The 24767-nt window shown below is 37.2% G+C and overlaps 1 protein-coding gene across 1 annotated transcript in view; it reads right to left on the bottom strand.

Annotated features, from left to right (window-relative positions):
- cacna1bb (calcium channel, voltage-dependent, N type, alpha 1B subunit, b) overlaps positions 1 to 24767 on the bottom strand; it is a 125330-nt gene that overhangs the window by 35742 nt on the left and 64821 nt on the right. Inside the window, exons 8-26 of the mRNA XM_046867729.1 lie at positions 24048 to 24151; positions 21036 to 21151; positions 20472 to 20561; positions 19185 to 19274; positions 15987 to 16205; positions 15442 to 15554; positions 15125 to 15237; positions 13969 to 14100; positions 9630 to 9702; positions 9370 to 9487; positions 9176 to 9243; positions 8937 to 9043; positions 8160 to 8222; positions 3941 to 4531; positions 3342 to 3508; positions 3108 to 3234; positions 2770 to 2899; positions 1793 to 1852; positions 1570 to 1676 (exon numbers count right to left, since the gene is read on the bottom strand). Coding sequence (XP_046723685.1) covers positions 1570 to 1676; positions 1793 to 1852; positions 2770 to 2899; positions 3108 to 3234; positions 3342 to 3508; positions 3941 to 4531; positions 8160 to 8222; positions 8937 to 9043; positions 9176 to 9243; positions 9370 to 9487; positions 9630 to 9702; positions 13969 to 14100; positions 15125 to 15237; positions 15442 to 15554; positions 15987 to 16205; positions 19185 to 19274; positions 20472 to 20561; positions 21036 to 21151; positions 24048 to 24151 — 2588 coding nt within the window. The remainder of the gene's footprint in view (positions 1 to 1569; positions 1677 to 1792; positions 1853 to 2769; positions 2900 to 3107; positions 3235 to 3341; positions 3509 to 3940; positions 4532 to 8159; positions 8223 to 8936; positions 9044 to 9175; positions 9244 to 9369; positions 9488 to 9629; positions 9703 to 13968; positions 14101 to 15124; positions 15238 to 15441; positions 15555 to 15986; positions 16206 to 19184; positions 19275 to 20471; positions 20562 to 21035; positions 21152 to 24047; positions 24152 to 24767) is intronic.

The following is a 24767-nucleotide window of genomic DNA, read 5'->3' as shown; positions in this document are numbered from 1 at the left end:
GAATAGTTGGGGTAGCTGATCCCAAGGGCCACAGATCTTCAAGTCAATAAAATCCAGATCCCTGGTTTTGAATAGAGGCAAGATCTTCACTTTACCACTTCACTCTGCACAACATTGCAATTTCATCCATTATGTAGCAATCGGTGGAAAAGCTTGGGCAAACTGTTTGACTTTAGCTGAAAGTGGAACAGCATCTTTTCAGCAACAGCAGGTGTGTTTGTTTGGTTGTGTGTGGTTGTCTGGGGTCATTTGAAGATTGGATATTCAAATATGGCATTTCTGTGGATGTGACTTGGATTGCCACGAGACCTAAACAACCCGTAAAATTGTAGTAGTCTAAATAAAGAATTGATAATGATCCATGCAAGGAAAGGCTGCAATACAGTAATCTCTCGCCACATCACGGTTCAGCTTTCGCCGTCTCACTCTAACGCGGGATTTTACATGGAACATATCTAATTTTGTTTTGCGGATTTTTCGCTGTACCACAAGATTTTGCGGTACATAGGTAGTATTGTTGAGTTATTTGTATTATTTTTGCGGTAAAATAAGCATTATCTAGCCTTAAAAATTAAGCTGTCAGAAGAGCTGTAATGCTTTTCTTGGGTATGCAGTACATTAATTTCATCGTCATCACAATCATTATTAGTACTGCACACATAGTTCATCTTCATCTTCATCATTCAAGTTGTATCTTCACTGCTGAGTATTTTTTATGTTAAAATTACATAGGTTTATGAATATTGAAAGTGTTTAAGAGCAGAGGAAAGGTGTCGGGACAGTTTGTAAAGCCTTAATATATACCGGTATTCTGTATAACGTACTGTATACATATTAGGTTGCCACTTTGCGGATTTCTGTCTTTCGTAGAGGGGGGTCTGGAACGTAACCCCGCGATAGGCTAGGGATTACTGTATAAAGAATCATGTGACCCAACATAAAATGTTTGTTAGAAAAGAGAAGGGTCTGTTTTTTTCTGAAGGTATGTGAGTATATTTGTCTGTGTACTATTGTGTATTTGTGCCTGATTGTTATGTTTGTCAGCATTTGTTTGTATATTATTACATAGATTTGTGCATATGTATTTCTTGTGAGTGTGAGTACCTGAGTGTGTGTGTGTATGAATCCATGCTCCATAGAGAGAGAGCAATTTAAACTCATTTGAGTAATTAAGCATGGTCTCTTGTGTAGTGGTGAGAAATAAAGCTAAGGTGGGGAAAATTTGTTTCGGTTAGAGTCTGAGACGCCTCAAATCTGCTGCTAAGTTTGGCTCCACTTTCCTTAGAGAGACACTAACAAAAATAACAGTAAACCAAGAAGAGCTAGCTCAGGTGTGCATCAACAATACACATAATCCCCAAACACATTTAACACTCTTTCTTCAAACAGGAAGCCAAGCCAACACACACTACTCCACCGCTCCATCTCCCACCAGCCACTGGAGAGGCAGCAGTCAAAGCTCATTTTCATCATTTTCAGCACAGTGCTTTTCGTTGGATTGAAGCTGACAGAGTGGCTTTTCTCCTTTTAGCTGCTACTCTGACAAATCTGTAAAAAGGATGTACTCACGAGCAGGCAAAAGCCACCAGGGCACCGCTGACCACAATGAAGTCTAGAATGTTCCACAGGTCTCTGAAGTAGGAGCCCGGGTGGAGAAGAAGCCCAAGGTCAATCATCTAAAAAAATTATATTGTCGAATAGTTAACAAAGAATTTGATTTCTATTTATTTATCTGAGTGTTACACAATATTGTGTATGCATAAACATACATGTGTATCTATTTCAATCATACCTTTATCACCATTTCAAATGTGAACACACCAGTGAAGATGTAATCTAAATATTTCAGCACCTGGAGAAAAACAGTAGCATATACAGTTTGTAAATTAAACAGAAATAATATTTAAATATTTATGGAAATAATGAAATATAATTCCATATTCACATTGAGTTACAAATCTGAAGATTAATGAGATAAAATTTTCTCAATACTAACATTAAAAACATGCACGGTAAAACACGTAACATGGACATAGACTTTTACATTTTGATTTGAAGCTTGTATGCTATAGAATGGTGGAAAAAAAATTATATGGTTTCCAAACTACATTGAACAATATGTAAAAAACGGCAACATTCCCATTGTAAAGCATGGTGGTGGTAGCATTATGTTGAAAGTAAACCACATTTTTTATTTTTTTATTCATTGACTTAATTTGGAAAGGCCTCATCTTCAAAATGTTGAAATTATTTAAATAATATTAGTACTATACTAGTTTTCTAATACTGGATGTATAATGGTTGGGATACATTTTTTTTTATATCCAACCCTGACTGATACCGTTCCAGAACAACATGCTAGATTTGTCTTGCAAACTCGCTGGATCTGATGATGTTGTTTGTTTGATCATAGTATCTAAAAACAAAGGGATTTCTAGAAGCAAGTATATTATAGGACCTCTGAGGGCAAATTGGTATACCAGGGTGATATTTTTTATTATATACGATATACAATAATTTTCAAGAGAAATTTGGTATTATGGTTTATTTTGTCTAGATTCATGCCATACAAAAGAAATAAGTCTGTTCTGATTACAGGTTGTCACAGTAAATTTTTGTGTGGGTGGGCACTATATATACCACACTTTGTTTCTTGACTGTTGACTTGTCTAGATTCATTCTTCACAGCAGAATAACAGAATGATCAGTCGTTTGCTATGCTTGTGTGGGATGGATATATATGTGTGTAAATGTGTGTCATAGTCTCACATGGTTCCGAAAAGCATTAGCATTGACAGGGTCTTCGGCAGCCAGCGCGATGCTGCTCATGGTAATCACCATGAGAATGCACATCTCGAAGTAGCGCAAGTTGACCACATAGTGGCACAACCTTCGCACACTGCAAGCATAGACAGATTTACAATTTATTTCCAGTATTCACGTAGTTTGATTCAATGTTTTAAATGCTTGGCAATGACCTGGATAAATGTTTGGTGGTAGACCTTTAATTTAGGATTTTCTATTAGCTTGAGGTGACTTTAACTACTACACACATTCTTTCCTATTTGTAAGTGCTTAAAATTACCATATTTACAGCCAATACTTACGGATTGGACTGACCAAACACAAACATAGAGCTGTAGGGTAGGATTTGTTTTGGAGCATTCGGATTCAGTTCATCCAGATCCTTCTTTTCTTCACTCAGGAGCAGGCTCTCACCATCCATGTTGCTCACTGCCAAGAACAGGACCATCAGTGTTAAACCGGACTACACAGTTTTAATAAACACACTGAATTCCTGGGGTGAAAATAATTCCTGTTAAAGGTGCTGGACTACTGACTGGGAATGATGGTGGACTCTCCAGGTGGGGCAGTGACCATAACAGGGATGTTGACTGCAGCTGATCTCACTTTTGAGATGTTTTTTAGATTATCTGAGTCTTCTTGTCTCTCCGTTGGAGATGGCACAGGACTTGAGCTCATATCATCACCCTCTGTATCCACAAACCTGTTCCCAGAAAACCACCATACGATTAATGAAGTTGACAAATCACTGAATAGTTAATGGGAGGAATACAACACTTCAGCATTGGCTATTATTGTAAAAGATTCAGTTTCAGATTCAGATTCTTTCTAAAACTGCATCTCCCTATGTATTTTCGACATTTTATTTACATTACTTTTCCAACTAGTTTTAGTTATGTTTAACGCTGTAGAATGTATGCCAAACAAATAGGCTCCTATTATCAGTGTTTTTAAAATTAGACCTCATTAATTTAAGCCTATGATTTGCCTTGCAGCAGCAATACAATGACATTTCTATTCATAATGTTCCAAATAGTTTTCTGCATTACTTTTTAATATTTGAGGATCATTTTGAAGCTATAAAAGCTTTTTAATTTTAGCTAACATTGTTTTTGTTGCAGTTTTTGTGGCTGACCTGTGGTTTGGGATATCTTTCTCTTTTTTGTCCCTGCTCTCCTCCTTGTTAGGTGTAGTTTGAGCTTTGACACGAGGCCTGTCTCTCCTCCTCTCGCCATTCCCTGCTTCCCCCTCTCTGTGTCCTCTTGCATTTCGCTCCCCTTTTGCTCCATTACCGCCATCACCATCGGTCTCTCGGGAACGGTGTGAATGGTGGTGATGGTGCTCCTTATCATCGACACCATCCTCTGCTTGGTTCCTATGTCCTCCATCCTGGTGCCCTCTGTGTTCACCACCACGATGGTGCCGATGGCGGCGTCCTTCGCCAGCTTCACCGTTCTCACCACGGCACCGGTGGTGTTTGTGTGGGGGTGCCTCCTCTTGGGTTTCCCTGCCCTCTGGCAGGTGAGATTTATCCACCAGCAAGGGTCGATCGTGGTGTGCCTTCATGTCGGGCCGCAGGTGTAGTGCTGAGGACATGTGCAACCGATCCTCAGGCTCCATCTCATTGTAGAGAGCTTCACTGCTACTGCGCAGGTTGTGGCGACGGAGTTGAGTAGTTCGCTGCTCCCAGATAGACATCTTCTGCAGAGAGCGTTGCTGCTCCTTACTGTGTAAGAGGGAAAACAAAGAGAAACATCAGGTAGAACAATCAATAAGCTATAGTTGAAAAATGGGAAAACAACTCTCTTCCATAGGAAGATGATCTTTTGTTGTTTATATTTACTTTCATTCTGCATTGCCCAGGAGTGGCTCATAACCAAAGGTTTGGTTGAGAGAGAATAATATCAATAGCTAATGTTGAACAAAGCTGAGTCTAGCAGTTTGGTTTAAGCAGTTTTTCAACTGCGATCAATATGTGTACTTTATCCTCACCAGTAACACACATTCAAGACCCAATAATGTGGGCATTGAAGTGTAAACCTATTCAATATACAGACATTATCCACTTCATAATACTAATCTCATCTCCCTAATCTTTACTATTTCTTAGCTAGATAAAATACAAATATAGACACTGTAGGTACATATACTGTATGCAGATATGAGTATAGACCATACAGATAGACACAAAGAAAATAAGTCATTGATACACTGTCTGCCCTTTAACATTTTCCTATATTTGGAAATATTTACGAGATTCCGTTTCAATTTCTCGATATAATAAAGCAAATCTTGGTGGTCACTTTGTGGGAGTTTTTAATCTCAAAAGCATGGAGCAGCATGATTCCTGTCCCAATGGCCCTCTAGTCGAATCTGTTCTGTTGGAGGTCAATCGTTTGACTGCTACATACAATAAGAACATCTAGTACCATTGTAGTAAACAACATAATGTAAGATTAGTATATATATATATATATATATATATATATATATATATATATATATATATATAGAGAGAGAGAGAGAGAGAGAGAGAGAGAGAGAGAGAGAGAGAGAGAGAGAGAGAGATTGTATCTAAATAAATTTGTCCATATATTTTTCCTAAATTGGACCTTAAATGAGGTAATGTATAAAGGTGTGAATAAGGACTTTATGAAGATCAGTGTTTCTTAAATTGTTAAATTAAATAATTAAATACGGTTAATATGCAGTATGTATACAATGCATATGGTGTATATGGTGCCACAATTTTGTGAGCCATCTTTGCTACTTTGTCAGATGGGTGCCCACCCAAAAGTTAAAAGATGGTTCTCATGGATGGAATCATATGCATTTTGTAATTCATGTTATTCATGTTGTTTTTAGATCAAACCGCAGCATATATACTGTGACCCAAGAGCTGTTTGCTTATCGAGCCCCAAATAAATGCTGTTGATGGGTTCAAATGGCTATAGCTTTTCCGAGCCCTAATCGCTGTTATCCCAGCATGGAATTTGAAGCACCCTACAGTAACATCACCTAATTGCTACCTTGGAGGCTGACAAACACTTGTTAACAAGACTGCTATACATGTTCTAGGCTATATTTCATATACACACTGAGCATAGAGACAATTTCTGTTCTGTATTTATTGCATATTACAGAGTATATGCACAATATGAGATGCGCAATACGCACACAGTTCTTATTACAAAAAACAACATGTTCCTTAGAGATTTGATTTACAGTATACTGTATACTTTTAATGGAGATACAGCATTAGTAAAAGGTGGTGCAGTTGGGCCATATCATGGTAACTATACCTCACAAAGCAATGAACAGGGGTGTAGACATAATTCCTGTGAGCAACACAGAGAACCACACAGCACAGAAGGTCAGACATGATGGACAGATATGATGCTAGCAAAAAGACTGAAGAGAGAACAGGGAAAAGTGGTACACAGAAAGCAAACAAACAAACAAAAATGATACAAAGGTGATAATGACACCGCAAAGACAGACATTCACACATGGCCAAAAGGCTGAAGGCGGTAAAAACAGACTGTTGTTTAAATTATTTTCTATTGAAATCTCACTAGAAAGAAAAACAAAGAGCCAAAGTGCAGCCTGTGTCAGAGATGGATTATGCATAATTCATTATGTTAGTAATAAAAACAACAGCAATGAAATTAACTCATGCTTTTATCTTTAATAACTCTCGTTTAACACAGCACAGCTACGTGTTAGGGCTGACTCTGCACTGAGGACTATCAGTACTTTACCTCATCGGGAATGACTACAGGTTGTGTTTAATAGCATTTTCACACATGGCTAGAATACCAAGGATTATAATAAGTATGTTGTTGTTTGGGCAAGGGTTTAGTTTCGACACTTAAGTGCCTTAAGAACATCAGAAGGTTTTTTTTTCCTACAAAACTATCATTTTCATAATTCACGTTTCATCTATCATCAGTATTGACCTTTTTGATTATTTAATAGTGTTGAACTGAAATGGATCAGGGTTACATAGCAAGATTCTATGTAAAATACAAAGACTGTCTAGTCACAGAATTGCTATGAAACCTGTAAACTCTTCAGAAATCATAATAAATGTAAATAGTACCAGTGCACGATTGACTCAAGTCTTATGAGGGTCCCCAGTTGTTGTGTAATTCATATATTTTTCACTAAAATAATCTTGGGGACCCTCATAAGTCTATTTTTTATTTAGCTAATGCCTTTTGGGGGTTCCTGGGTCCCCCCCAGCCCCCTCTCAATTTGAGCACTGAATAGTACAATAAAACTAAGGAGCTATCAAAATCATTCAGGGATCAATTTTGGATTTGGGAAAGTATCAGTCAGTTTTGGTTATTTATTTTCGTTGTCATTATAATTCAAAGAAATGCTATACATTGGATAGGACATGGAAAAATGGCAAACAGAGGCTTACAGTTGATTGATTATTAAGGAGCTGAGCTTACTAAAAAGTAATTATTCAATATGAAAGAAGCAACAAAAATTTGGAGTTGCATGAAGTAAATAATCTGATCAAGTATGAACTTAGGCTTAGCACAAAACACTACATTTAGCAGAAAGTCAACCATCACCCTGATATCATTTAGATGATGATAGCATCATGTTGTGGTGATACATTTCTTCAGCAGGGACTGGGAAACTGGTCAGGGCAAGATGGCTGGAGCCAAATACAGAGCCATTCTACAAGATTTTGCAAGAGACTTGATACTAAGGAGAATTGTGCCTTAAACAAGCCCCAAACAAGCCATGATTCAAAACCAAAAACCTGAATGTATTAAAATGTCCTATTCAGAGCCGAGACCTCAAGCTGATTAAGGTTTTATTTTTGGCAAGACTCTGAAATTGCTTTATACTAAAAGGCTCTACTGAGTGCCAAGAAACAGGTGTATTTGTTCAGATGTATTAAGCTTAAAGAAACATGTTGCTAATGCTTTATAGCTATAATCACAGTTAAGAGCGGTTCTTCTACATTTTGACCAGGGGATGAGAACTGACAGAAGCTCCAAAACACTTGACCAAATAAACAGAACTCTAAGTATAAAAAGTGATAAGGTTTTTTTGAGAATAGAGTAAAAATAAATATCACTTATAATTTCCACAGGTTATCCTAAAACCCGGGTTTCCGCACCACATATTGCAATGACTGGGCTATTAGTTGCAGATGCTGTAATGGGTATGAGGAACACAATGCAGGGGACAGTTATAGAGTATAAAGTTCAAAATGGGTTGCACTACAGGTAGGGAATGAGTTGAGAGAAGAATAGAAAGAAGAGAGGAGTAGAGTGAAGAGGAACGGCAAGGGCAAAATTTGTAAGATTATAAGTGAGAGCAAAACTCACAGTGAGTGAACGCTGCTGACGGAAGAGCTGCGAGAGAGCACATCTCGATTTTGCTTTACAAAACTGCACATGCGAAACAAACAAAAACAATACACAATAAGACGAACACTTAAAAAAAAAAAAAAAAAAGGGCCGGCAGAGGGACATCCCTTCAGGAATGTCCATCTCGCCTTGTTTGTTCACCTGTACGTCTTAAGACACAACACACAGATTGGTAACACTCTAGTTAAAGGTTTTAGCATTCAAACTGCATCAGAATGTATCAGTGGAAATAATGTCACATTTTTAAATTGTTGTAAGTTTTTTGAAAAAATATAAAATCATGATCCTTTACCTCAGTGTCACCAATACATCAGACTTACAGATCAAAGATTATGAAACCATTATGGCACTATTAGTCAAGAAAAAAGTACATACAAATAAAAAATAAATCACACATTTTAAAATACCCACAGTGCAAATATTTCTAAACCTATTATTTAATCATATGCATGCCAAGTTTTGATTAAAACATGTAACAAATGTTTAATCACTAATCCTAGCAATAGTACAACTAGCATCAGTGTTCTTGTACAGTGAGTTAAAACACCACATCAGTGACAGAACAAAATGTTACACAGATATAGCAATGGCTAAGATGTTGAATGAATACCTCAGATGAGACAAATGCTGAGTGTGTCTGTGGAATACACATAAATGGACATATAATGCACATGTGTGGATGGACATGGGTTTGAGTGGCAGCAATAAATAAAGAAGAAACTCGCACAGACTTACGCAGCAATAGATATGTTAGCTGCTGACATTGGGCTGACCTCCTTCACCTCCATCGCCTTCTGCAGCGCGATGCTCTTTTTGGCAGCTTCCTCTTGCTCTTCCTCGTCCTGGTAAACACAGAATTAGCCGATCACACTCACACAATGATCGGACAAATCTAGTTCATGCTCAGGTGCAACCGCAGACATATTTAAATACAAATTCAGAGTCATAACAGTCAGCAAAATCAGTTTGCCCACCTTCGTCAGCTCCTGAGCATTGGCCAGGTTATCAACAGCGATAGCCAAGAACACATTAAGAAGAGTGTCTGGTTCAACACAGGTTAAAGACATAGCTACATCAACTTTGCATTAGTTATTAAACCTAAAACGGATCTTATACTTGAAAGCCTATTGGCTATGTAAGCAGCCAATGCTTATGCAGAAGAGGATACAGTTTCCAAAGAGAGTAAGTATGATAAAGTAAACGGAGGAGAACATCCCAAGTGGGACACCACCCTGAGATTCAATCCCATGATACATTACTGCATTCCAGTCTTCTCCTGTCAAAATCTACACACATACACACACAAAAACACAGTGTAACACCGTAACCCAAAAGTTGAACAATGTAATATAATTACACTTAAAAAAAACACATAAAAAGTAAATGAATTTGCAAAAAGGAACATTAAAAAAAACATTTAGCAAATACCTGGAAGACGGTCATTATGGCAGCGGGGAAGTTGTCGAAATTTGTAGTGGGTGTTTCGTTATCAAAATTAAACCTGTCACAAGAAAGGAAATAGCAGTAAGTCTTTTAAAAAAAGAGGATTATTGGAAATTTTAAAATGTTCAAAAGGAGTCTTATCATAATAACATACAGGGGCTGGACTCTAGTCTGGAGAAGAACATTTTAAATAACATGCACATCACATGCGAATCAATAATTCACTCAGAAATTAAAGATAATAAAGATACTCATATCATACAGTAATTGGAGTCAAATTGAGGGGTCATGAATTGAAATCCTACCCCAACTAAAATACCCTCTGCTGGGCCCTTAAGCAAGGCCCTTAACCCTTAACTTCTCAGCTGTATAAATGAAATAACTGTTCCAATGTTTATTTTCTGTAACTAAATTGGGTATTAGGTAAATTACAAAGTCAGCCTATTCAACCATGTCCTGCTTGCACCATCTCCCAACAGAATCAAAGAAAATTAATTGTTAGAAAAACAATAAACGTAGCTAGAGTGGCCTTCAAATGAATAACACAACTCAAGTTCAATTCATAGACATAGTGTTGAAAAAATATATATATATAAACAAAATATAACAAAAACATATGTGTGAACTCAATTAAAGAATACTAATGCAGGAAATAAATGCTTCTTTTTCTTCTTTCGGCTGCTCCCCTTAGAAGTTGCCACGGCGAATCATCCCTCTTCACACCCCCCTGTCCTCTACATCTGCCTCTTTTAAATCAACTACCTAGATGTCTTCCCTCACTCCTTGGTCTTTCTCTTTTCTCTTTTCCTGGCGGCTCCATCCTCAGCATTCTCCTACGGATATACGCCATGTCCCTCCTCTGCACATGTCCAAACCATCTTAATCGAGCCCCCCTTACCTTGTCTCCAAAACGTCCTACATGCGCAGTCCCTCTAATAAACCTGTTTCTAATCCTGTCCATCGTCGTCACTCCCAATGAAAATCTCAGCATCTTCAGCTCTGCTACCTCCAGCTCCACCTCCTGTCTTTTAATCAATGCCACTGTCTCTAATCCATACAACATAGCAGGTTTCACCACAGTCCTAGCAACTTTTCCTTTCACTCTTTCAGATACCCTTCTATCACAAATCACTCTTCTCCACCCACTCCACCCTGCCTGCACCCTTTTCTTCACTTCTCTAAAACACTTTCCATTACTTTGCATAGTTGACCCCAGGTACCTGAACTTATCCACCTTCACCACCTCTTCTCCCTGCAACTGCAACACTCCACTGCTCCCCTCTCATTCACACACATGTACTCTGTCTTACTCCTACTGACTGTCATTCCCCTTCTCTGCAGTGCAAACCTGCTCCCTATTCTCACTACAAATCACAATATCATCCCCATAGAGACTCCTGTCTGACCTCATCCGTCAACCTGTCCATCACCACTGCAAACAGGAAAGGGCTCAGAGCCGATCCTTGATGCAGTCCCAACTCTACCTTCAACCAGTCTGTCATTCCTACTGCACACTTTACTTCTGTCACACCGTCCTTATATATGCAGGATGCACCACCCTCACATTCTTCTTTGCCACACCTGACTTCCTCATACAATACCAGCAGGAAATCAATGCTATTTGTTCATTCGACAACTTCCAAAATAAAGACAGACATTTTTTGTCTCGTGTTTGACCAGGGTAAATATTAACAGTTCGAAATACACAGTTTTACATGAGGGAAGTTAATTCTTACTGTAGCTATCGGCATCTAGAAATATGGTTTATTTGTTATAACTTTTCATTTTAAGGTGAACGAAATTACCTTAATAGAGTTAACCACTAATCTATCATTTAGATGTAGAGGCATTACTCTTTCTGTTAATGAAATGGTAACAAGGTAATGGGCAAAATGAGTTGATTGACAAAGCTTTCTGCACACATTCCAAAGTAGCTCAATAACTCTCGCACCAGGAGCTGCTGCATTATGAGCGAAACGCATTTCTTTTTCTCTACTGAGATTGACTCGGAAAGCTGCACCGCTGCCAATTCGCTAGATGTTTATTGTTTGTTTATTGTTTATGTGAGATTATTCCATCTCATTAGCTGCACCCGTTCACACACAGGTTATTACTTGGTCTATTCTAAAATATTTGTCTGCATTCAACTTTCGGCATTCAAACTGCATTCAATAATGCACTGTCAATGATTATAATAAGGATTACTATGTGTTGTGTCTTGGTAAAACATAACCTTAAAATGTGATATACAGACAAGAAATAGAATGCTATATACAGGAATCAGTTAGTCTGTGTAGTGATGTGTTTATTATGAGAAAAGACAGACACATTGTATAATCGCTCAAAGTCCTGGGGCAAGAAGATCGAAATCCCTGCTGACATATGGTATTTCTTCCCACTTACAAATGTTGTATAGGGTTAGAGGCTGGATTACAGTGGAGAAGCATTGAAAAATGACTGGGCGTATGCCGTGGATAATTTGAGGTTTCTTTAAAGTATATTAAAAACAAATGTAATGATCAACAATAGTCAGTTTTTCCTTCAGAGGGCTGGTTTTACCCATTAGAACACAAAATACAAAACCTTTAACCGAAAACAGGTTCTAAGCAATGAAGCCTGTACTGTATATTGTATGTATATGTTAAAGTTTCAGAGGCTTTTGCCTGATTTACTAACTGGCAGTTGGTTACGAGCCAATCAGATTACGTTCAGAGATTTAATAATTATCAGAAGAAGATGCTATGCATACAGGTGGGACAACGAGCGCATTGTTCTGTGGTGTAAAGTATTTAAGTCAATGTAATTCTTTACTGTACTTAAGTAATCTTTTGGCTACTTTCAAATTTTACTAAATATCAAAAAGATAACTTTTACTGTCTACTCAACTACATTTTGATTGAATATATGATCTTTTTACTTCACTTTTAATTGACAATCATCGTTACCAATTACATTTTGTCAGTCAGTCAGCTCTGAATATTTGTTTTTATTTTATCTAAAATTATTTACTTTCATTTTATTTATGTATTGATTATTAATGGTTTTTATACTTTGTGACATGAAACTGTACAATTATTTTTTAATTGAAGATCGCTTTTTGAAAGTTTGCTTTACTAATTTTGTAACCAACTTGACCAGCTTGTTTGGTCTCTTCCCCTAGATGTACGAAACGAGTCCCTGACTATCTTCAAGCAACGGGTGAAGACCTACCTCTTTCTTATACACTTAAACAAGCACTTTTCCCAGTTTGCTTTGTCTTTGTTCAAAAAAAGATTTTAGGCTGTAGGCTGATGGTATCTTAAGTTTGTAATCTAGCGAGCCAGTGTTGATTTATTCATTGATAGAAACTCAAAGCATTTTTGTACGTCACTCTGGATAAGGGCTTCTGTTAAATACCGCTGTAAATGTTAATCTTTGTTTTATTCTGGCATGTTGAATAGGTTGTTGTGTTGATATTGGTTAATGCAGTGTTAATGTGTTTCTGTTTTAGAAAATAAAACCTCACAAATGAACTGTTTTTGGCTTTTCACTTAACATGTGTCTTGGTTGAGGAATATTGCATCTTTGAGCCTACTTTCAGTATTAGTAAAATACTCAATACTATTACTTAAGTCATACTGAAATTGGTGACTTTTAACATGTAATTGAGTATGTTTTGCAGTAAAGTATCTACACTTTTACTCTAGTATGGATTTTCAGGTACACTTTACACTTCTAAAACAGTTTGAGATAAGCAGACATGAAAAATGCAACATTGCAGTGATGCGTTTATGATCATTTCAATTAGTTAAAATACTGAATTTTGCCAATAATATACACACTTTGGTAAACATTTTGATTTAGCCATCAAAGCTTACCTTTGGCAAACCGCCACCACAACTGGTACACAGAGCAGAAGATAATCACCCAGATCATTACACAATTAAACACATGATGTTACTGAGACTTTGCCGTCATTGATAAGGCAGCTCTGGTGAACAGTTGTTGCCTTGGGTTGACACTATGAGTCTCATATCAGACCCAGCAAATATGCTTTACCTCTAGAGAACAGTGAAGATCATTTAAGCTTTAACACCTACAAATGCAGTACACTTTCTCGAATGAGAATTCTCACAATGTAAGCTGAGTTTGAAATAGTTTTGCTCCAGAGAATACTTACAGAAAAAGCTCCTATACAAAACCTCATTAAGCAAGTCATGGTGCTCAGTGGGTGGAACAAGACAAATCATTTAGGAAACGTTTTTTGGGCGCATTATATTTTTAGATTGTATGCTGTATCGCTTGTAGATAACTTTTAAAAGTTTTATTTAAAGGGTTCACTCACTGTCCTCCAAAGAGCTGCATGCCCAGTAAGGCAAAGACCACAATAAAGAGAAAGAGGAGGAAGAGCAAGCTGATGATGGATTTCATTGAGTTGAGTAGTGACACCACCAGATTCCTCAGAGAGTTCCAATACCTATGGAGAAATGCAGTTTGTAAAGTGTATAAACAGCAATTTACATAAGTATAAAATATACACATAATACCAGAGCAGAAGGCGATTCTACAGCAGTATCATGGGTTTTTAAACACACTCATTCTTGTACATTATTTTGTAGTAAATATACATTGATCCTGAAGTATACGAAAAAATATTTTTATTACTATGGTGAAATCATCTGCAGCATTACTGGAAAGAGTCTCCAGTGTCAGTGCTTTGTGACAGAGATAAAGCTGTTCTATAACTTTAGTAGAAGGAGACTCCAGTTTCAGAGCTTTGCAACAGACAGAGATAAAGCTGTTGCTATGACTTTACTGGAGGAAATCTCCACTCTCAAAGCATTGTAACAGGAAGAAAAAGAGCTGTCTGTTCATGTAGTATACCTTTTTAGGAAGGACTCTTTACTGTCAGTGCTTTGAAACAGACAGCGATAGAGCTGTCCTATAACTGTACACAGTAAAGAGTCTTTACTCTCAGTGGTTTGTAACAGACACAGATAGAACTGTTGCTATAACTTTTATAAGAAGGAGTATTCATTGTCAGTGCTTTGTAACAGACAGAGATAGAGCTGTTCCTATAACTTTACAGGAAGGAGTCTCTACTCTCAATGGTTTGTAGCAGGCTAAAATAGAGGTGTTCCTATATATTCATTGGAAGGAGTCTTCACTCTCAGTGCTTTGAAACAGACAGAGAGAGCTATTACTATGATTATTATTAATATTATTATTTATTACTTGCTCAAAAATCATTCATTTTCAAGATTTTAATACTGAATTGTTGTTATCCACCCTGTCTAAGAATTCAAAAACTACCCTTAAACTACCCCTAAACTTTCCAATCTCAACCACTAAAACTACATCCTTCCTGTCAGCTACAGTCGGTAGCTAAATGCATGTAAACTAAACTAAATTAGCTTGCATAAAAGTAATATGAATTAAAATATTTTCTTTCTTACTGACATTATCTGTGTGAGAGGGGGTGTAGTAGTATTTCAACATACTTGGTCACTTTAAATATCCTGAGCAGACGTAAAGCCCTCAAGACGCTAATACCGAAAGAGGCTCCGGGTTGGATGGCTGCCCACACCACCTCAAATATACTCCCCACGATGACCTATTCAGAGCACAGAATGCAGAAATAATGAGCTACAAATATAACAGACGCTAAATAATAAAGCAAAATAATGACAATGAATAGCCACAGCATGCGAAAGTCCCTCCTGCCACATGAAATGGCTGCGAGTGTCGCTGTGGCTGCTTACAGCTGAACATGAAATGAACATGCCATGCTTCTCTGATTCATCCAGCTGTGACTCACCCCAAAGTCAAAGCAGTTGAATGAGGAGTGAAAGTAGTTCCTGGGCCCCAGGCCATACATCTTCAGAGTCATCTCAGATAGAAACAGACCCAGGAACACAAACTCAGCCAGGTCTAACAAGCACAACACTGTAACATTAAAATTTGCGCAAACTTTTCCCGATTTCTCAGATGATGATGATCACATTTCTATAACATCATGGCTCTAATAGGCTATTGTTTCTATAATAACGGATTTGCAAGAAGACTTGTATAGAGGGTGCTCCACATAATTTAAGCTTAATGACATGCAATTGAGACGTGTTGTTATTTAACAAATAAAAAATGTGACTCAGTGTTTAAAATGTTGGCAAATTGGGGTAAGAATAAAGACCATAACGTGCTATTATCAGAAAAAAATCTACTTCAGACTGAACTCTGGGTCATGTCATGGGTCATTATTCCACAAAATTAATTATTTCTCCAATATCTTTTATTTCGTGTGTAATGCACAACATTAGTTCAGATGTTGTCCCTCTGGATTTTCCAGATGAGGAATATACGTACACAGTGCTTGGGTGAGCCCCTCAGGTTGGTCGTAGTGAACGATGGCAACGCACATCGTGTTCAAGCCCACTATGCACAACACAATCCAATAGAAGCTTTGGGCTTTCACCATGCGACGGATAAAGAAGCGCATCCGTTTCTCTTTGCGACGGAAGTATGATGAGCTGTCGTTCTTGCTGCTTTTTAGGCTGGCTCGGGCAAAAGGAGATCCAGCAGGGGCTGTATAGACACAGTACAGAACAAAGTTACATCTGCAGCAAGTTTCATTATGTTTTGCTTTTCAGATTTTAGCGAATGAGTTATGAGTTATATTTTTTCAATTCCTGAGTTATTGTGGATATTCTGTTTCTTATGTGTATATATAGGTGTCCTTAAAATTCTCTGATTTTCCTTCCACCTGGTGTTAAATAGATTGAAAATGCTACATTTTAATGAATGAATAAATGAATAATATGTTTTTGATGTAACAGATACAAAGAGTTAAAGCGCTTTATTAAATATTATAATTAAAGGGCAGATATTAAATAATAATAGTGCACATGTACAGTACCTCATGACTTTACTATCAAAAGATCAATGAAAAATAAATATACACAGATGAACAGTAGCTTGTGCACCATATGTTTGATGGAAAGTTCTAGAGTCAACATATGAAAAAGGGACACTGGACTATGTTTCCCATAAGCCACTGCATGTCACATGATTTCACACCTGAATTCTAGTCACAGCTCACGAGCACTTGAATACAGCCTCAAACTTAATTCAATTCAATTCAATTCATTTTTATTTGTATAGCGCTTTTAACAATGAACATTGTCTCAAAGCAGCTTTACACAGATAATGTGGTGATTGAATGTAAATATGTTCTTTGTAAGTAAATGCCACTCACTGTGTTACGTTTGTCGCCCTTTATTTGTCCTTGTTTGGGTTTATGTCCAAATTCAGGTGTTTTGTTCATGTATTCCGTAATTTTGTGTTTTGTTGCCATGTCATTAGTTTGTTAAATTGCAGCATAATAATATATAATCTGCACTTGCATCTACTTCCTGCCATGTTACGTGGCATTTACATATCCAAAGCCATCAGCGTGGTACTTCAGGAGAGCAAACTGAAACTAAATATAGTTAACACGTTTTGTTTTCTAAACACGAACCAGTGCAGCTTTCGTGGAAAATACTATGTACTACTTTATCCAATCACATGTATTTATTCAAATCATTTAGCTAGTTTTATAGACTTATGTCACGTTGGTAAAAGTTGCAAAGCCTAAAACCAAAAAAAATTATAAAACAATAATAAAAAAGATGCATTTAATTGTCTTATTTATGATTATGAAATACTATAGCTACTCCACAAAACATTTTCATGTAACTGGTCCTTAAAAATTGTTAATTGAATTCCTCTAGACCAGAGATGCCCAAACTATGGCCTGTGGGCCAAAGCTGGACCGTGGTGACCTTTAAATCGGAAACCCATGCCATACATGAGAAGAAAAAAAAAGTAAAAATGCCATTTGAAAAAACTATTTTTTTTATTAAAGAGCCTTATGTTCCTCATTAAAAGACAATGAATAGCTGTATTAGATATAGAACTCTATTGTTCAAGAAAGTGGATTCTCACTGTACTATAAGTTTCAGTGAATAAAACTGCATAAGGTTAATAATTTCTCTTTATTTTTAAATATGAAATCATAAATGAGGGGTAGAATGCCACAATTATTTTCAGTCCACAGCCCTTAATCAAGATAGATTTTTTGGCCCTTCAAAGAAAACAGTTCAGGCACCTTTGCTCTAGACTAATGAATACAAGATACTATTTTACATTTCACAAGGCATTTCACATTTTGTAGAGAATAGGGAGTCTGTTTCGTCACACATTTCATGCTACATCCTGGAATTCATTTTCTTATGAATTAATTATTTATAAAGAAAAATATTGCTATTGAATCAGCTTTTCTTATTAGTTATTTATACAGAGAATGTATAATTGGTCATTTTCTAGGGTAAAATGATGAGTGTTCCAGGAGCTTGACGCCAATCATAGCCCAAGTCTGAGCAGAAATTGCAATGTGGAGGGGTTTCGCTGATTCAAGTCCCACCCGTGACCACAAAAAGTAAACTATAATAAAGAACAGAGATTGGAGAATTAACATAAGAGTCTTAAGTCTGACATGGAGCTCTTGATAGAGTAGCCCCAGGCTGAAGCAAATGGTTTCAGATTGAAGCGTTATATCACGGAAGGACCAATACAAAGTAAATTCCACTAATGGCTCCACTTTGGATGCACTTAGCACTATGCAACAAATAGGCATATAGCATCTTTAATCGAAGATCCTTGACTGATTGAAATTATTTTTAATATTCTTTTATTTTTAAATTTAATATCAGAGTTATGTTTTTGTGATCCTTGAAGCATCACTTATTTAAATACTAAAAAACAGGCAACTAAGAACAATTTTAGGACAAGCCATTTATTGTCATGTTTTTTGAAGGTTAAAGGAAACCAGAGAACAGTAAAGAAACCTATAAGAACATGAGTGGAACATTCCACCTGTTTCAGATCACCACCTTATCACCGGCCTTAAAAAACATGGCCACCACGGACTACACATGCACCTTAGCACGTGTACCATGCACACATGCCACTGATCAACTCCAGCACTATATATTGAACTTTCACACACAAGAAGTAAAAACTTAAATTCTCTGTAGCTTCAGACTTGATTAAACCTTCTATTTCTGTCTTCAGTGGTCCAGGTTTTGTTAAACTATTTTGTCTTTTTGTGTTTTGACACAGCCGGGTTACTATTTTTATTTTTTTGTCGCATCTGACCTTGATCCTGCCTAATGTTTTTAAATTGGTCTGCCTGCCTTTCATTAAAATCTCACTCAGCTGCAACTGCATCCAATCCAGCCTCCAATCTAATGACACGGTAACCCAAGGTCCGGCAGGAACCTCGAGCTGTAATTCACACTTACCAATGTGCCATCATACAAAAAATACATCATCTTCAATATGTTCAAGCTCCACTATATTTAATTAGGTTGCTATGGTGATGTTAAGAATAGTGCAAACATGCTATCACTTATTTCACTTTGGATACAGTACGTATCCGAGAAATTCCCATTTTGATAATAAATGAAGTCTAGTGATCCCCATTATTATGAATTATGGCAGTGAGACAACTTCAAGCCTTACCAACTGAGGAAATGTCTGTGAAGTGTTCCTCACCCTCCTCGGCACTGATGAGGTCATTCTTCCCCTTTTTGACTTTGGCTCTTTTCAGCACTACACACAGCAATGGACACACAAGAGAGAAAAAAAGAAAACTTTACTCTATCTGTAGTTGACACTAAATATAAACTTGAATCATAAATTTGAGACTGAAGAACTGTTCAAGCCAGAATTTAATAATAAAAAAAAACTGTTTCTGAATGGGGCCACACCCACATGGCATTCGAATCCATGTACAGATAATGATCCTCATACTGATAGTGTCAGTGCATTATACCCCTACTACAGAAATAGATGTGTGCATGCTGTAAGCCATATTTCACTGTGAGTCATCAGTCATTATCTCTCAGGAGATCTAAAGTAACACGCATGCATGACTAAGCACTAATCCCAAGGCTGTGATTTTACCTTCCTCCTATGTGCTTCTCTCTCACTCTCTTCTTCACTCTCTCTCTTATCTCTGACTAGTTCTTATTTAAATCTTTGTATAGAGCCTGTCAATCATGTTGTCCATCACGGCCTGGAAAGTGGATGCTGAGGCACTAATGGTCTGCAGTACATTAAAGATTTGTATTGTATTGCTTTTTGTCTCTTGAGGGGGTAAAAGATAAAACCCTGCATATGTAAGTATATATTTCTAATTACGGCACCTTTATGTGAGGTTGGTAAGCATTAGAGAAACATCCCTAAACTGCACTCCCCTGAGGTGTGGGTGTGTGTGTGTGTGTGTGTGTGTGTGTGTGTGTGTGTGTGTGTCTGTGTCTGTGTCATGCTAATCCAATTAACCCTGTTGTCTTAATCCCTATAATTACTTCTGGCATCCACAGCAGGCGTAATTGATAGAGATTATGGGCCTTGATAAACTACTGAGAGCAGAAAGTTAAGCATGTCACTGGATGGGCTGGAGAGTGAAACCACAGCGAAAAGTAAGAAAATGGGGTTTGTGAAGCATCTTTACAAGAATGAGAAAGGCTTTCTTCCAGAATAGGAGGTTGAGGGATTATTTTAAGAGCTAACATTTCGCAAAGGACAATGAAGATAAGAATTCTGAACAGACAAAATAGACAGAAGTCAAGCGTGGTTAATATTTCACTTTAAAAGTTTTACTTGTGGAGAAACGTGCATTAGCTGAACTCTCTAAACCCCATTTCATTTGATTTGTTCAATTCCAGTCTTCATCTTATGTTTTTAGCACAAATAACTTTACAGACCAACAGATTATATGACACCAAAAACACCACCCTTTTTTACCTGGGTTGTTTGGTTTCCTCTTGAACCAAGCTCCATCCTGTGGAGATTTCTCTTCTGCGTTCTGATCCTCCTCAGCCAGCAAAACCTCCTCTGAAAAAGCTTTGTTTTGAGTTTATCAACCAAAACATCAATTTCAGCAAGGCATTAATTGTCAATTGTTAAACAGGGGCCCTGGATGTAATACTTTTCCAGATGCACAAGTGCAATTGGAAAATGCCTTTATTTTTTTTATTGATTTATTTTAGAATACTTTATTGATCCCTACAATGAAATTATTTTTTCACATATCCCAGCGATGTAAAAAGCTGGGCTTATAATGCAGGGTCAGCCATGTTACAGCACCTCTGGAATTCAAAGGGATCATGGCTTTGCTCAAGGTTCCCAAAAGTGCCAGCTTAGCAATACCAAGGCTGGAAACCCTTAACTTTCTGATCAACAACCCAGAGCCTTAAACACTGAGCTACCTGACCTGACATCATGTGTAACTCTTGCACAACTTGCATTCATAATGTAAATATAGGTATGCTACAATAAGAAAATTTTGTTTAAATATTCATCACATACCTGCCTTACAGATCCACTCAAGGTAACCAGTCAACTCTCTTTCAATTTGTTGTTGCCTGCGTAGCTTTAGAAACTCCTGTCTCTTCTCAACACGCTCTCTTTCTTTGGCAAACTCTCTGAGAAAACACACACACACACACACACACACTGAAATTGGTAAAACCGATCAAACAAGACACAATGTTATATATCAAGTGTGAAGGAATACCCTTCTACAAAAAATTGAGAGCAGATGTCAGGTGCTAGAAAATGCTAACTCTAAAGATGAACCTCAAATCAAGCATTTGTTGGAGAAGGTAAAGGAGATGGTGTTTAAAAACAGAGAGGAGAATTTCATTCCGAAGTGGAAAGAGACTGAAATTCCGTTGTGTACTGGGGAATCTTGGTATTGGTCCCCAGTTGTTGTAAAAGCCATCTCAAAAATATTTTAACATGCAGAGTAACAAAATAGGGGAGACAGGGGATAGTTGTAAAAATTTTTACACTTCTGTCTGCATCTTGCCGTTTTTTTAAGCCACTGTATTCAAAATGCAATTCAAACTATTTAAAAGTGTCTGCTATTAAAAGACATGCCTGGTATCTTTGCAGCACAAATGGAAAATGCATAGTTTAGTTTTAAAATATGCAGAATAAAATGCTACAATTTACCCCACGGTCCGGGTAGGTGGTAACAGAACCTGGGGTGATATGTAACATCATTATATCCACCGGGGTGATATGTAACAAATAAAATAGAATTATGACAAAAAAATGGATTTGAAAGTTTTTATTCAACACGGACTTTCAGTTTAACTGAGGTGTGTTTGTGTGTGTTACAAAGCTGAATAAAATGTACAAATGTAACACTATTTGTGTGTGTGTGTTACATCAGCATCATCATAGATCTAAATAGCTAACATGCATGGGTGTCTGTAATTCCTGTTGCAGGAATTTTCCTTGTACAGCTTTTTTTAAGGGTCACCTTAAGTGGACCAATTCTTCAGCATAGCTTGATAAGGCGATAGCCTGATGGGCACCTAGAGAAGTGGCCGAGCGGGTAGCTAGAGTTGTGGACCAGTGGGTGGCTGGAGGAGCAGTCAGGTGGAAAATTTCAGTAGTGGTCTTGTGGACAGCTAGAGGAGTGGTCAGATGGATAACTGGAGGTGTGATCTGTAACTTGTGAAAGTGAAACTCACTCTCTTCAAAGATTTCTGGGTTGTACAGCCATAAATTCTTTATCTTGTACCTCAGTGAAGACCTTCTTCTGTTTTACATCATGTGATGTAGAGTTTAGCTGATCAAACCGGCACATTTTTTGCAATTTTTTTATTAATTAGCATCGGCTAATTGTGCTGCAAATTAAGCCGATTATTAGGCAGGCGCATTCGAGACACCAAACCGTGTGCGTACATTGTACGCTTGCAAGAGAGAACATAACTCTCTCATACCTGCAGGTGGCAGTAGACTGTATTCGGCATCCAAACAGGAAAACCGGAAAAGCTAGAACTGTAAATATTTAAAGCAAGCAGCGTTTCAAAGTTGCAAAGACAAGAGCAAGATTAACAACAAACATGGTCCGTTTATTTTTTGGTGTGCTTATTCGCTAATCCAATCGAATTTTCTTTTTCGCCATCGAGCTCCACCGCTCATTCGACATGCAGAATCAGCCGAGAAACAGCTTATGGCATCTGACCAGAGCCAACTCTGCAGAAAATAAACTAAAGCCGACCAATACTAAAAACATTTAATCCACCCCCGACATTCCCTGACGGGTGACCATCAGCTTGTTGTGTACCACGCTTTATGTTCTCATCATTCGTTTTTAAGTTTTCAACTTCTAAAACCTGTTGTGTCTGCCACAGGGTTCTACTTTCTCACATGTGGAATAAGAACTAAACTTTTCATGTATGAAGGTAATCAAGTAATTTGTAATTCGTTCCTGATTAGAGAGATTGGAAGTGTTACAAATGGCGAGAAGAATCAGAAAGCTGCAATTGGAAGATATAGAATGACGATATCAGATTAAAAGATTAGGATAAGGACTGGACTAAAACTAGACTTTTATCATTTTTGAGATACACATAGATGTTACATTTGTTTATATGCAACCAACGAGGCTAATTAATGCTATGATGATTAACTTTGACCAAAAACAATTGCAGTATATATACAGTATATATTGTGTGTGTATGTTACATTGTATTGCTTTCAATGAAAAATCCTCCATTAGCATACACACTCTGGTCATCTGGACAGTTTGTTTCTCCAAACATTCAGCTGAAATACTTAGTTATTTGCTAGTTCCTTCTGGCCTTGTGATCCAGTTCAATATGATTTTGGTTCCAATTAGCCACAGTGACATGTATGGCACTGAAGTATGGAATTATAGTCATGTTGGTACAGTTTTTCCTTTCACCCTGATTAAGTCTCTAAAACAACCTCAAACTATTAAGCGTCCCCCTCCATGTTTGACTGTGGGGGAAAAGGCAGTCTAAAATCTTCGCTCCTGTTGACAGTCTTACATCTTCTGGTATAGACAAAAATGTGCACAGAAATTGCCAGATATTTTGTGTCCAATTCTTGGGTTTTTTGTCTTTTACGTAACTAGATTGTTGCATATAAACAAAAAGAACATGCATGTGATTACAAAATGCTTAAAACAAAAAAACTAGGTGTTCATATATTGCACTAAAATCTATTCTGATTAATTTATTTATTCTTAGGATGACATTCACCTTACCTTTAACTACTAGTGTTAAACAACACTACAAGTTTTGTTAGTCCTCTTAGTTGGATTGCACAATGAAATCTGATCTTCTCTGTTTATTTTCTTATTGCAGACTTTCTACTTTTTTCTGCAAACTTATTGGCAATAAGCTAGATTTTGCAATATTTACACTTTGTAAACTATGCCTTAGGACCGCACTGTAGCCACTGCACTGTAACTTAAGCACATACAAAAAACCTTCAGAAATAGAGGGAAAAAAGAAATAAAGGAAGAAGAAAAAGGATGAGTGTTGAAACCTGTCTTACCCCGATAAGACACCCAAAACCAGGTTAAGCATAAAGAAGGAGCCGATGATTATGAGGGGGATGAAGTACATCCAGTTCCATGTATTACCCAAGGCATCATTGGTCTACACAGAGAAAAAAAGGAAAAATTTTAAAAAACAATCTTAAAAAACCCCGACATTTATTAGTAATCTACGAACACAGCTTTCAGATAAATTATGCATAAGCACCTTCTAACAGATTCAATTCCTTCATTAAAATAAATCCCATTTCTTTGTACCGTGGACTGTACCACATTAGGAGTGCCAAAAGTTGGTCAAAAGCAAAGAGGTCCATATGTCAATCTTTGACTGAAAATCTAATTCTCGGGAATATTGCATGCATAAAACCCAGTTAAGACTAATTGTATAATTCACCCGTGGAGCAAAAGTGTAATGCAAAATAAATTAAGTCATTACAACCCCTCTCCCACATGCAGTCATCACAGAAATGTGGCAGCAAGAGCTTAAATGCAAGTGAAGCCCTAAGGCTCCTACAAAAACAACTGCGTAATGTAATAAAATCTAAATCATTAGGAATTTGGCAGATTTCATGGATAGCTTTAACCCCAAATGTTCCTCTAGAGAAGCCAAAGGTGCATTACCATGTAACCAGTGCTGACTCACAAGCTCATTGGGAAGAGAAAAAGGCCAAGAATTTTCCAGTTTTCATAAAGTTTTTCAAATAAAGACAATAATTAAA

Source organism: Silurus meridionalis, chromosome 15 (assembly GCF_014805685.1).
Source record: "Silurus meridionalis isolate SWU-2019-XX chromosome 15, ASM1480568v1, whole genome shotgun sequence".
NCBI lineage: Eukaryota > Metazoa > Chordata > Actinopteri > Siluriformes > Siluridae > Silurus > Silurus meridionalis.
The sequence above is the reverse complement of the archived record's forward strand: the minus strand, read 5'-3'. Positions and strand labels throughout refer to the sequence as shown.